General features: G+C 42.3%; 1 protein-coding gene across 1 annotated transcript in view; it reads right to left on the bottom strand.

The window, feature by feature from the left end:
- IQUB (IQ motif and ubiquitin domain containing) overlaps positions 1–13,656 on the bottom strand; it is a 74,612-nt gene that overhangs the window by 34,548 nt on the left and 26,408 nt on the right. Inside the window, exons 4-7 of the mRNA XM_079786448.1 lie at positions 12,694–12,852; positions 12,434–12,606; positions 12,070–12,225; positions 441–651 (exon numbers count right to left, since the gene is read on the bottom strand). Coding sequence (XP_079642574.1) covers positions 441–651; positions 12,070–12,225; positions 12,434–12,606; positions 12,694–12,852 — 699 coding nt within the window. The remainder of the gene's footprint in view (positions 1–440; positions 652–12,069; positions 12,226–12,433; positions 12,607–12,693; positions 12,853–13,656) is intronic.

Raw genomic sequence — 13,656 nt, 5'->3', positions numbered from 1 at the left:
GTGTGCAGAAAGCAGCCAATCGATGATTCTCTCTCATCACTGATGCTTCTAACTCTCTCTCCTCTCCCACCCACCCCCCTTCTACTCTGGAATCAATACAAATATGTATTTTTAAAAATTGGAGAAGTTCAAAGATTCCCAAGTTCGTCAAAGAACCATACTGGACAATACTTTCTTTATAACACAGGTTTGAGGATCAAATGAGATAATATACTAAAACTGCACAATTTATTCATTGCTAATATAAAAGCATTTCCAATTTCATTTCCCCCTTAATTCCTGTACCAAATGTAAAACACTATTCATCATTTTAAATTGTCTAGTCTAGATACCCAAGATATTTTTTCTAAGATAATAAAGTCTTCCTTTTGTCTTTAGTAGACCTGTTTTTCTTACTAATGAAAAATTAGTATTTTATGCAAAGCCTATTTTAAACTTACGTTCTAGTGCATTATAAAGAAGTTCAAAATCTTCTTTGGTTTTAGGATTATGCCTCCGCTGATAGTCCATTTTCATCCATTCTTCTTTTTCTCTTATCTTTCTTAGTTCTTCCTCTTCTAGCCACTTCAACTTTAACATTTTTTGTCTTCTTAAATTATCTACAAAGACTTTAGCATGCCATTTTCTATAGTAAGTCTGTAACACTATTACCTGTAGTTAAGTTAAAAGGAAATAAAAAGTATCTACCATCAACTTTATGAGTCAATAACAATGATTATTTTTATTCCAATTCAATAAATACTAAAACACTCTTGAGTCTAGTTTTAGTTATGTGACAGGTATTCTCACATATGTTATAACACGGATAATGCACATCAGCTATTTGACTTTGAAATCTAGCAAATACATCTTCATGGGAGGCAGATAGTATAATACTTAAGAGCACAGGCTCTACAGAAAAACTCAGTTTAAATCTTCCCTCCGCTGCTCACTAGCTGTTTGGTTTTGGGTAAGCTACTTGCCATCTCTGTGCTTTGGCACCCTTATTTATAAAACAGTGATAATAACGGTATGCATCTAAAGTGCTTAATTAGCTTACACCTGGTATATCTCATGTTGTCAATAAATACTATTATTGTCAAATTTTAGTTATCTCTATTATTATTGAATAGCAATTATCTCTAGTTTATCATTTTGTCCTTAGCATTAGCTCATATTTAAAACAAAATTGAAGACCATAACTCTTTCTCATGAAGTATATTACTCTAAGATAAGGCCTTTAAACCTCATAAAAAAAAAAGATAAGATCCGGAAATTTTATTCACAAGAATTCCCATTAGGAAGAAAACTTGTATTTCCTAAACATATGGCAGGTAGGTTACGTGGTGGAAATCACCAAAGGCAGGTTAGATAAAAGGGAGATTTAAGCAAGCAGGTATTTATTAAATTGTGAGAAATATAAATATGTCTGTGGGTCCACTATAGTACTGGATCCACAAAATACTTGCAATATAGTTGAGAGAGTTTCCATTTTTATTTACTAGACTCATAAATAAAAATAAAATGTGGAGAGGCTAGATCAAGATTGAAGACAAATATGTTGATACATGCCTTTCCCTCCTTCTAGTCCCAGATAATTAGAGATCCTATCTAATAATAGACAAATATGCAAATTGACCATACCTCTGACACACCCACAAGCCACGCCCACAAGCCACGCCCACCATCCAATCAGAGCGAGCATGCAAATTAACCCAAACCAAGATGGCTACAGCCACAGAGGGCAAGGTTTCCTAGGTAACAGAGGAAGCCAAGCTTTCCGCCTGCCCTTGCCAGGCCTAAGCCTCCACTCAAGCTACAAAGTTTCAATTATAGAAGGTAAACAAATTCAAACAAATGGCGGCAGAATGGAGCTTGAGAGAGCAGGCCAGGGTTGCCGCCGGCAACAGGGGAAGCAAAGCTTTCCGCACACCCTGGCCAGGCCCACCCGCTTAAGGCAACAAAGTTTCAATTATAACCCCAACACAAATGGCTACCGGCCTTGGAGGGAGCCCCAGGCTTGGCTCTGCTCCAGGCTACAAAGTTTCAATTGTAGAAGGGAAATAAATTCCAGATACCAGGGCCTCCGCTTGCGTTGCCAGGGGGCGTTGCCAGGGGGCGTGGCCCGCCTGCAAACCACCACAGGCCCCTCGCTCAGGCCGCCCCACACCCCAAGGGAACCCCCACCTGATCCGGGATGCCCTTCAGGGCAAACCAGCTGGCCCCCACCCCTGCACCAGGCCTCTATCTTATCTAATAAAAGAGTAATGTGCAGATTGATCATCACTGCAACACACAATATAGCTGCCCCCATGTGGTCAAAGATCCTGCCCCCATGTGGACACAAGATGACCACTACAAGATGGCCAGCAGGGGAGGGCAGTTGGGAGGCACCCGGCCTGCAAGGGAGGGCAGTTGAGAAGGACCAGGCCTGCAAGAAAGGGCAGTTGGAGGTGATCAACCCTGCAGGAGAGGGCAGTTAGGGGTGACCAGGCCGGCAGAGGAGGGAAGTTGGGGGCAAACAGGCTGGCAGCAGAGTGGTTAGAGGGTGATCAGGCTGGCAGGCAGAAGCGGTTAGGGGCAATCAGGAAGGCAGGCAGGCAAGCAGTTGGGAGCCAGCAGTCCTGGATTGTGAGAGGGATGTCCGACTGCCCGTTTAGGCCCGATCGGGATCGGGCCTAAACGGGCAGTCGGACATCCCTCGAGGGGTTCCAGATTGGAGAGGGTACAGGCTGGGCTGAGGGACAACCCCCACCGTGCACGAATTTCGTGCACCGGGCCTCTAGTAATTATATAAGCAGAAATAAGAAAAGACACTGGGTCATGTTGAAGGAGTCCTCCAAAGGAAGAGAAACTTTAAAGAATCCCCTCAAGAAAGGAAATGGGTGGAATCGCTGAAGAAGGAGTCTAATCATACACTGGACAGGCAAGTCACAAAACACAGAAATGATTCTAAGACTGCTTCAAGCCCCAAACTGGTGGATCATGTGAGCAGAAGAATCCCAGGGAAACTAACTAGGTGACTTCTTGAAAAATGTAAGAGACAGGATCCTCTAAGACAATTAGTTAAAGAGCAACAGAGCCCTAGCTGGTTTGGCTCAGTGGATAGAGCGTTGGCCTGCGAACTGAAGGGTCCCAGTTTCAATTCTGGTCCAGGGAATGTGCCCTGGTTGCAGGCTCGACCCCAGTAGGGGGCCTGCAGGAGGCAGCCTGTGGATGATTCTCTCTTATCATTGATGTTTCTCTCTTTCCCTCTCCCTTCCTCTCTGAAATCAATAAAAATATATTTTTAAAAAGCAACAGCGGTATTTGCCTCTGGGCAAGAGGAGTTAGTGTCCCAGAAGGCTCAGGGCACCAGGATGAATAGAAGCCCCCCCTCAAAAAAATAGCTCTCTCCCAGAATCAAGCCTTGCCCATCCCCTAAAGCCACTGGGTAAGGCTGTAGTAAACAAATATGTTGTAACACAGTGGACATCAGAAATCTCAAATATTCTGAGGACACACCCAAGAAAAACAAAACATTTAAGAAAAGCCAACAAAATAAAAAGTGCCTCGTTCAACAAAGAATAATTTACATTTGTATGAAACAATTACTAGACCAGTGGTTGGCAAACTCATTAGTCAACAGAGCCAAATATCAACAGTACAACGATTGAAATTTCTTTTGAGAGCCGAAAACCGACTTCCGTGCATGGGCCACGAAGTTTCAATCGCACTGTACATGCGCGCCCACACGTGGTATTTTGTGGAAGAGCCACACTCCAGGGGCCAAAGGGCCGCATGTGGCTCAGGAGCCGCAGTTTGCCGACCACTGGGCTAGACCCATAGCAACAGCGGCATCTGGAACTAAATTCACAAGCTTCAGTACAAGGGCTAGAGGAGCAGGGGCTAAGGCAGGAAAGTGTTGGCATACTCCCTTATTCCTTTGTTTAACTTTACCCCATCCAGCCAGCTGGTGCAGCTGCCAAATTAGAGATCTCCATTAAGTTGGCTAACACTGTCCACCACCCTGGTGATTGCCTGAGAACCCACCACACTCACACAACCCACCAACTTCTCCCAGCAGATCTTCGTACAGCAATCTTCCCCAGATGGTGCTGCTCACTCTCCTACAATCTCTCAGAGGTCCTCAATCCCCAAACCAGCAGCAGCTGGCACTGGCATACCCTGTGCCTCTTGCAAAGCACCCCACGCCCAGATCTAACGGCAGCCAGACTCAGTTTGCAGCCTCGCCTCTTCCAGGCACCTCTAAACCCACCACAGTCAACAATCAACTGCAAAAGACAAAGGATGGCTGAATGGACAAAAAAATCAAGACCCATATATATGCTGCCTACAAGAGACCCACTTCAAATAGAAGGAGACACAAACTGAAAGTAAAGGGATGAAAAATGACATATCATGCAGCTAAAGTGTGGGGAATACTTATATCAGGCAAAACAGACTTTAAAATAAAGACTGTAACAAGAGATTAAAAAAGGACATTTCATAATGATGAAGGGATCAACCCCACAAAAGGACAGAACTCTTGTAATATCTACACAACCAATGTAGGAGCACCTATTTATAAAAAGCAAATACTGACAAACAAAAAGGGAGAGATCAACAATAATACAGTCACGGTAGGTGACTTTAACAATCCATTAGCATGCTTTCACACTCTCCACATCAACATCACTGGATAGGTAATCCAGGCAGAAAATCAATAAGGAAACAGGGGCCTAAACTGACACATTAGATTAGAAAAACATAATTGATATTTTTAGGACATTTGACCAAAAACCAGTAAGTCTCAGTTCACAGTGTGGCCTCCCTCTCCCATGCGCCTCCAGGCCCAGCACAGGCAGCTACCAACCATGGGTCACTTTGTAGCACCTACCAGCTAATGCTGACTTGGTCTCAGGCGATGCTTGACCTTGGCCTATACTGAAGCCCCTCCCAAGAGGCCCCAGAACCAACAAATTCAGTGGCTGGCTTCAAACTACAACAGAGCACCACCCAATTAGCTCAACAAACAACACAACCAAAAAGTGGTTTTGGCAGGCAAGAGAGCCCATTGGGGTGCTTCCCACTCTATGGATTCAGCCCCCACACAGTAGCTTGAACACTTTGGTCATGACCAATACTCACAGCCAATCAGCCTGAGGGTCACCCCAACAATAAAGGTACAACTACAACAGGAGGGCACACACACAACCCACACAGAGGACACTCCCGGAGCACTCAGCTCAAGTGGCCAGGGAGACAGAGCCACTGGGCTCTCAGGACATGTACGACATAAAGCCATCCTGCCAACTTGCAGATCTAACAAAGACCTCGAAACAAACACAGAGGAAATCAAAATGAGGACACAAAGAATCATGTCCAAAATGAGAGAACAAGAGAAATCCCCAGGAAAAGAACTAAATGAAATGGAGGCAAGCAATGTATTAGATATAAAGTTTAAAATACTGTCAAAGAGCATGATCAAAGAACTTTGTGAAAACTTCAACAAAGAAATAGTAAGCATAAAAAGGAACACAGGAAACCATAAAAATGAACCAGTCAGAAATGAATACAATAACCAAAATGAATTATACCCTAACAGTAGATTAGATGAAGCACAGGATCAAGTCAGTGATTTGAAAGATAAGATAGCAGAAAACACCCAATCAAAACAGCAAAATGAAAAAAAAAATAGAATAATTCAAGAAACCTCTGGTATAACATCAAGTATAACAACATTCACTTCATAGGGGCACAGAAGAAGAGAGTCAGCAAGGAATAGAAAACCTATTGAAATAATAATGACAAAAAATTTCCTAACCTGGAAAATAAAATAGACAGACAAGTCCATGAAGCACATAGAGTCCCAAACAAGATGAAGTCAAAAGAAACTCACACCAAGACACATCATAATTAAAATGGCAAAGATGAAAAACAAAGAAAGAACCTTAAAAGCAGCAAGAGAAAGGCAGTCAGTTACCTACAAGGGAAGCTTCTATAGACTGTTAGCTCATTTCTCAACAGAAACTTTTCAGGCCAGAGGAAATGACACAAAATATTCAACATGATGAAAAGCAAGGACCTACAACCAAGATTGCTCTACCCAACAAGGCTACTAGTTAAAATTGAAGGATCAATAAAGAGCTTCCCAGATAAGAAAAAGCTAAAGGAGTTCAGCACCAGCAAGCAGTTTTATAAGAAATGTTAAAGGGACATTTTAAATAGATGGGAAAAAATAGGCATCCTATATTAATAAAGAGGTAATATGCAAACTGACCATCACTCCAACACACAAGATGGCCACCCCCATGTGGTCAAAGATGGCTGCCCCCATGTGGACACAAGATGGCCACCACAAGATGGCCAGCAGGGGAGGGCAGTTGTGAGTGATCAGGCCAGCAGGGGAGGGCAATTGGGAGGGACCAGTCCTGCAAGGGAGGGCAATTGGGGGCAATCAAGCCTACAAGGGAGGGCAGTTAGGGATGACCAAGCTGGCAGAGGAAGGCAGTTGGGGGTGACCAGGCCTGCAAGGGAGGGCAGTTGGGGGTGACAAGGCCAGTAGGGAAGGGCATTTAGGGGTGACCAGGCCTGCAGGGGAGGGCAGTTGGAGGGACCAGGCCTGCAGGGGAGGGCAGTTGGAGGGACCAGGCCTGCAGAGGAGGGCAGTTGGGGGCGATCAGGCTCGCAAGGGAGGGCAGTTAGGGTTGACCAGACCAGCAGGAGAGGGCACTTGGGGGTGACCAGGCTGGCAAGGGAAGGAAGTTAGGGGTGACCAGGCTGGCAGGGGAGGACAGTTAGGGGCAATCAGGCCTGCAGGGCAGGGCAGTTTGGGTGACCAGGCTGGCAGGGGAGGGCAGTTAGGGGCAACCAGGCTGGCAAGGGAGGGCAGTTAGAGGTGACCAGCCGGCAGGGGAGGGCAGTTAGGGGCAATCCAGCCAGCAGTGGAGCAGTTAGGTGTCGATCAGGCTGGCACGGGAGTGGTTAGGGGTGATCAGGCTGGCAGGCAGAAGCGGTTAGGGGCAATCAGGCAGTCAGGCAGGCAGGCGAGCCATTGGAAGCCAGCAGTCTTGGATTGTGAGAGGGATGTCCCAGATTGGAGAGGGTGCAGGCTGGGCTGAGGGAAACACACACCCCTGTGCATGAATTTCATGCACCGGGCCTCTAGTGAATAATAAAATAGAAATACTTATTTAAAATATAACTGCATAAAATAATAATCATAAAAAAGTATAAGACTTAGAACATAAAATGAATGTACAAATTTGTATGATAATGATAGCACACACAAAAAAAGAAAGGACTAAATTGGAGTTCTATTGGTGCAATATTTCACTATTTTGTTGGTTTTCAGTTAGTATTAATGTGAAGTATATTATTATAAATATAGATGCATGTTGTAATTCCTAGATTACACTCAGAGCAACCATTTAGAAAATAACTAAAAAATAATTCAAAACATAGTAAAACAATAATTTAAAAAATTTAAAAATGGGTAAAGGATCTGTGTATACATTTCTCCTAAGACTATATGCAAGTTGTTAATAAGCAAATAACAATTTATTCAGGGCAGTTAAAATATATATTTTATTTTATTTATAATAAAATAAATAAAATAATTAGTTATTATTTTATTAATAAACAATTATTTATTATTAATAAATAATAATAAGTTATTTTATTTAAATAAATAAATAAATAAATAAATAAATGGGTGTAGCTCAGCAGTTGAGTGTCGACCCAGGAACCAAGAGGTTGCCAGCTTGATTCCCATCAGGGCGCATGCCTGGGTTGCAAGCTCAATTCCCAGTAGGGGCATGCAGGAGGCAGCCAATGATTCTCATCACTGTTTCTATCTCTCTTTCTCTCTCCCTTCCTCTCTGATAACAATAAATATATTTTTTAAAGAAAATATATTCAATATAATTAGCCATCAGGGCACACAAATCAAAAGCACAATAAGATAATACTTCATACTCATTAGGATAGCTATAATAAAAAACAATAACAAATGTTGATAAGAATGTGGAGAAATTGGAATCCTCATATACTGCTGGGGGGACATAAAATGGTACAGTGCTTTGGAAAATAATTTGGCAGTTCCTCAAAAAGTTTATAAGTAGTCCTAAGCTGGTTTGGCTCAGTGGACAGAGCATAGGTCTGCGGACTGAAGGGTCCTGGGTTCAATTCCGGTCAAGGGCACATGCGCAGCTTGTGGGCTCGATCCCCAGTAGGGGGCGTGCAAGAGGCACCCAATCAATGATTCTCTCATCATTGACGTTTCTCTCTCTCTCTCTCCCTCTCCCTTCCTCTCTGAAATCAATAAAAATATATTTTAAAAATTTTATAAGTAGACTTACCATATGATCAAGCAATTACACTCCTGGGCATATACACAAGAGAAATAAAAAGTTATGTCCACATAAAAAAAATTGTACATGATTTTTATATCAGTTTTATTTCTAATAGCCAATAAGTAGAAACAGCCCTAATGTCTATCAACTGATAAGTGGACAAATGAAACATGGTATGTACATTTGCATATATGTAATAGATATATACATTTGGGCATATACAATATAATATTATTTTGCAATATAAAGAAATGAAGGATTAATGCATGTTACAATATGAATGAGCCTTAAAAACATTATTCTAAGTTAAAATTGTCAGTCACAAAGACTACATACTGTATGATTGCATGTATATGAAATATCCAGAATAGGCAAATCAATAGAGACAGAAAGTAGATTATTGACTGCCTGAGGCAGAAAGGATTGGAGGGAAATAGGATGGCTATTGGGTGGAGAATTTCTTTCTGAGATGATGGGAATGTTCTAAAATTGATTGTGATTAATGGTTGAATAACTCTCTTTATATAGAAAAATCTTTTAACTGTATACTTTTTTGAAAAGAGATACTGAAAATTTTATTCTTAAAGACTAGAGGCCTAGTGCAAAAAAATTGTGCACGGTGGAGTCCCTAGGCCTGGCCAGTGATCAGGGCCTATGCGGGCCATCTCTTCCAGTCCCAATCAGGGCTAGGCTGGCCGGGGCCTGCCAGCTGCCGGACAGTGCCTGGGGGCCTTTCAGGGTCTGTGGGCCTGCCAGCCACTAGACAGAGACTGCCGGCTGCCGGACAGGGCCTGCAGGACGGGGCCTGCGGGACGGGGAGAGGGACTGGGGGAGATTGGCTGGCCATGGGAGGTTGGCTGTGGGAGCACACTGACCACTAGGGGACAGCTACTGTGTTGAGCATCTACCCCCTGGTGGTCATTGCATGTCATAGCGACTGGTCGACTAGTTGTTCCAATCATTCTGGTTATTCAGTTGTACCAGTCACTTAGGCTTTTATATATATAGATATTAATTATGTATATAAAAACTAGAAAATAGTAAAAATGGCACAATAGAAAAATATTTAACATAAAAGAAAGTGGTAAAGGAGGAACAGATGCACCAGAGAGATACAGGACTATAGACAACAATAGCAAAATCATGATATAATTCAACCTTATCAATAATTATATTAAGTATATGTGTACTAAACACTCTAGTCAAAATGCAGAGATTACTAGATTGGATAAAAAGATAAGATCCAATTATATGCTGTTTACAAGATATATACTCCAGATACAAAGTCTCAATTAGGTTAGAAGTAAAAGGATGAAGAAAGATAGAGTATCCTATCTAATAATAGACAAATATGCAAATTGACCATACCTCCGACACACCCACAAGCCACGCCCACAAGCCACACCCATCATCCAATCAGAGCGAGTATGCAAATTAACCCAAACCAAGATGGCTAAAGCCACAGACAGCAAGGTTTCCTAGGTGACAGAGGAAGCCAAGCTTTCTGCCTGCCCTTGCCAGGCCTAAGCCTCCACTCAAGCTACAAAATTTCAATTATAGAAGGTAAACAAATTCAAACAAATGGCGGCAGAATGGAGCTTGAGAGAGCAGGCCAGGGTTGCCGGCGGCAACAGGGGAAGCAAAGCTTTCCGCACACCCTGGCTGGGCCCACCTGCTTAAGGCAACAAAGTTTCCATTATAACCCCAACACAAATGGCTGCCAGCCTCAGAGGGAGCCCCAGGCTTGGCTCCGCTTCAGGCTACAAAGTTTCAATTGTAGAAGGAAAATAAATTCCAGATACCAGGGCCTCTGCTTGGGTTACCAGGGGGCATGGCCGGCCTGCAAACCATCACAGGCCCCTCGCTCAGGCCACCCCACACCCCAAGGGAACCCCCACCTGATCCCAGACGCCCTTCAGGGCAAACCAGCTGGCCCCCACCCCTGTACCAGGCCTCTAGCCTATCTAATAAAAGAGTAATATGCAGATAGATCATCACTGTAACACACAATATAGCTGCCCCCATGTGGTCAAAGATCCTGCCCCCATGTGGACACAAGATGGCCATCACAGATGGCCAGCAGGAGAGGGCAGTTGGGAGGCACCCGGCCTGCAAGGGAGGGCAGTTGAGAAGGACCAAGACTGCAAGGGAGGGCAGTTGAGAGGGACCAGGCCTGCAAGGGAGGGCAGTTGAGAGGGACCAGGCCTGCAAGGGAGGGCAGTTGAGAGGGACCAGGCCTGCAAGGGAGGGCAGTTGAGAGGGACCAGGCCTGTAAGGGAGGGCAGTTGGAGGTGATCAACCCTGCAGGAGAGAGCAGTTAGGAGTGACCAGGCCGGCAGAGGAGGGAAGTTGGGGGCAAACAGGCTGGCAGCGGAGTGGTTACGGGGTGATCAGGCTGGCAGGCAGAAGCAGTTAGGGGCAATCAGGAAGGCAGGCAGGCGAGCAGTTGGGAGCCAGCAGTCCTGGATTGTGAGAGGGATGTCCGACTGCCCGTTTAGGCCCGATCCTACCAGTTGGACATCCCTCGAGGGGTCCCAGATTGGAGAGGGTACAGGCTGGGCTGAGGGACAACCCCCCTCCGTGCACGAATTTTGTGCACCGGGCCTCTAGTGCAAACATAACATAAAAGAGTTGGAGTGGCCGAGGCCGGTTTGGCTCAGTGGATGGAGCATTGGTCTGCGGACCTGGAAGGTCCCAGGTTCGATTCCGGTCGAGGGCATGTACATTGGTTTGCGGGCACATCCCCCAGTGGGGGGTGTGCAGGAGGCAGCTCGTCGATGTCTCTCTCTCATCGATGTTTCTAGCTCTCTATCCTTCTCCCTTCCTCTCTGTGAAAAATCAATAAAATATATATTTTTTAAAAGAGTTGGAGTGGCTATATTAATATCAGAGAAAACAGATTTTAATATCCTTTTGTTTTCAATTAGTCTGGAACCCTTCCTAGGTGATCCTACTGTCACAGGGATTAAGGCCAAGGGATAGAGGGGACAGAGCTCATAAACGGCCAAAGGCAACTCACAAAGTCCTGGAAATTCTCTCAAGGAAAGAGAAGGATTAGGAGTATTTAGGATTCTGGTTCCTTATACTGGGGGCAGATTAATGCCAAGGACTGCTTTTACTACCAACAAAACATGGCTCATACTGACAAAGACTCTCTCCTTGACCAAATTATAATCAGGCTCCTCTAAGCTCTTTTTCAACTATGCCTTGACATTTGGGCTTCTGTGTTCAGCTTTGCATTTTTTCAATTTTATTAAAAATCCTGATTTAAAAAAGAAAAAAAAGAATCCTGCTAACTCAGTTTAACCAGAATCCCCACCCTCAATATCTGATCACTCTCCATATTTGATCCGGTTCCTCATCTTCCACCAGCCCCAGATGATGCCTACTCACTCTGGCCTGCCTTTGGCAAAAATCCTGTTAGTTTGGTTTAGCCAGAATCCCCTTTACCCCTGATGTTTTCTCACAGTAATTTTCCATCCACTGACCCCTACCTTGTTCCTTGGCTATAAGGTTCCACTTTTCCTGCTGTATTCAAAATTAAGCCTAATCTCTTCCCTCCATTGTAGTAGCCCCTTTTGAATCAAGTCTGCCCTACCATCTTTAACAAATATTGTAATTTAGTCTTTAACAACATTCACATGGGTTCTTCCCATGCAAGCTAGTGTGGCTTAGGCAAAGACATAGATATACACAGAACAATTGACTCACATATTAAATTTTTAGTATCCACCCATAATAAAAGTTATCTTACCGCACTTAATCTTTGAGCATGATATTCTCTTGCTGTAAAATATTTTCCTGGTGTTAACAGTTTATCAGTCATATTTGAAACATACACACCAATTTTAGTCATCTGTGTGGATGTTGTATTTGTAGTTTGTTGGAGCTTTTTTCTCTGAAAAACTGTCTAAAATTTTAAAAAAAAGATTTAAATAAATATCTACTCTATACACATATAAATGAGTAAGAGCATATTCTCTTACATATTTGTTATTTATTCATTATTTTAAATGCCATATAATTCCTTAGAAGACTTTTATTTTAGAGAGGAATACAGCATAACATGTGTTTATTCTGTAGCTTCAAATACCTATAAGGAAAAATAAAAATACTACCTGGGTATCCCTACAAAATACATTGCCTTTTTCAGGAATCTTTTTAGGTACAGTTTGTGTTCCAGCATTGTGATATTCTATTCCCGTTAGTTTATGTCTGAATCCACCAAGAAATGGTTTGTGAAAGTCAGATTTTATAATCTCAACAGCTACATGCTGGTACTGATCAATGCCTGAGGAGATAAAACCAAGACTAAATGGAAGTTCAACTACAAAATGACTCTAAAATACTTTTATCTAAAAGATATAAAATAACTAACCAGTTTGTACTCTGACAATTATGATTTGAGGGGCAAGTAATCTTTTTATTCTTTTGATTGGATATAGATCTGGAAGTATGGAATAGATATCCACTTGTACAATATCCTGCGGCTTAACTCCATATTGTAGTAGAGTCTCATAATTTTTAAGAATATTTCCTAAAAATGAGATAAAATTATAAGAAGTGTTATGACAAAGAAATGAAATATATACTCATTTGAAGGGGCTATAAAATATCTATAAACACATATTGTTTAATTACCAAAATACTGATGGTATCAAGTGCCAAGTATTAATGGTGTCCATCTCTTGCTATAAAGTAAATACAGAATACTCTGCAGCGGGAAAAGTCAAGGTGGTATCCCGAACAAGAATTCAGCATTCTAAGTAAAGCTACAAGCCTTAACTCATCTGAAATGCAAATATATAATAACCATGAAACTCTGTAAACATTTGAAAATTTTAAAAACCTATTCTATAAATGAGCAAAATCATACTCTAAATAATAATTCTGTAAAAAATGACAGTGTATTATATGTAAGCACAGGACCTAGCATATCCGGGGAAACCTGATTATTTTAATACTCACCTCTCTCTCCAGCAGAAAAGCATACAATCAGAATTCTAAAGAATCCCTTCCTGTCCCTGTTTCTATAATCAGAAACTCATACAAATTAATTAATGCCAAGGTGGAGCTAAGCCTCAGTTTTGTGCTTGGAAAAGTATAGAGCACTTTATTTTTATGTTGTATTGCTACAACCTCTTCCTTCTCCCCATTGGTTTATTCTATAAATTGATTATAATTTTATTTTTCTATTTTAAGGCATACAAAAATATGTATAATGTTACTGGCTGCAGTTTTGTATCATGGGAACTTTATTGATAATACCCATGCCAATTTTCCAACATATGATCTTCCTAATTACAATTAATAAATTAAGCATAGCAAATGTTTTGATATA

The sequence above is a fragment of the Cnephaeus nilssonii genome (assembly GCF_951640355.1).
Source record: "Cnephaeus nilssonii genome assembly, chromosome: 12".
Lineage (NCBI taxonomy): Eukaryota > Metazoa > Chordata > Mammalia > Chiroptera > Vespertilionidae > Cnephaeus > Cnephaeus nilssonii.
The sequence above is the reverse complement of the archived record's forward strand: the minus strand, read 5'-3'. Positions and strand labels throughout refer to the sequence as shown.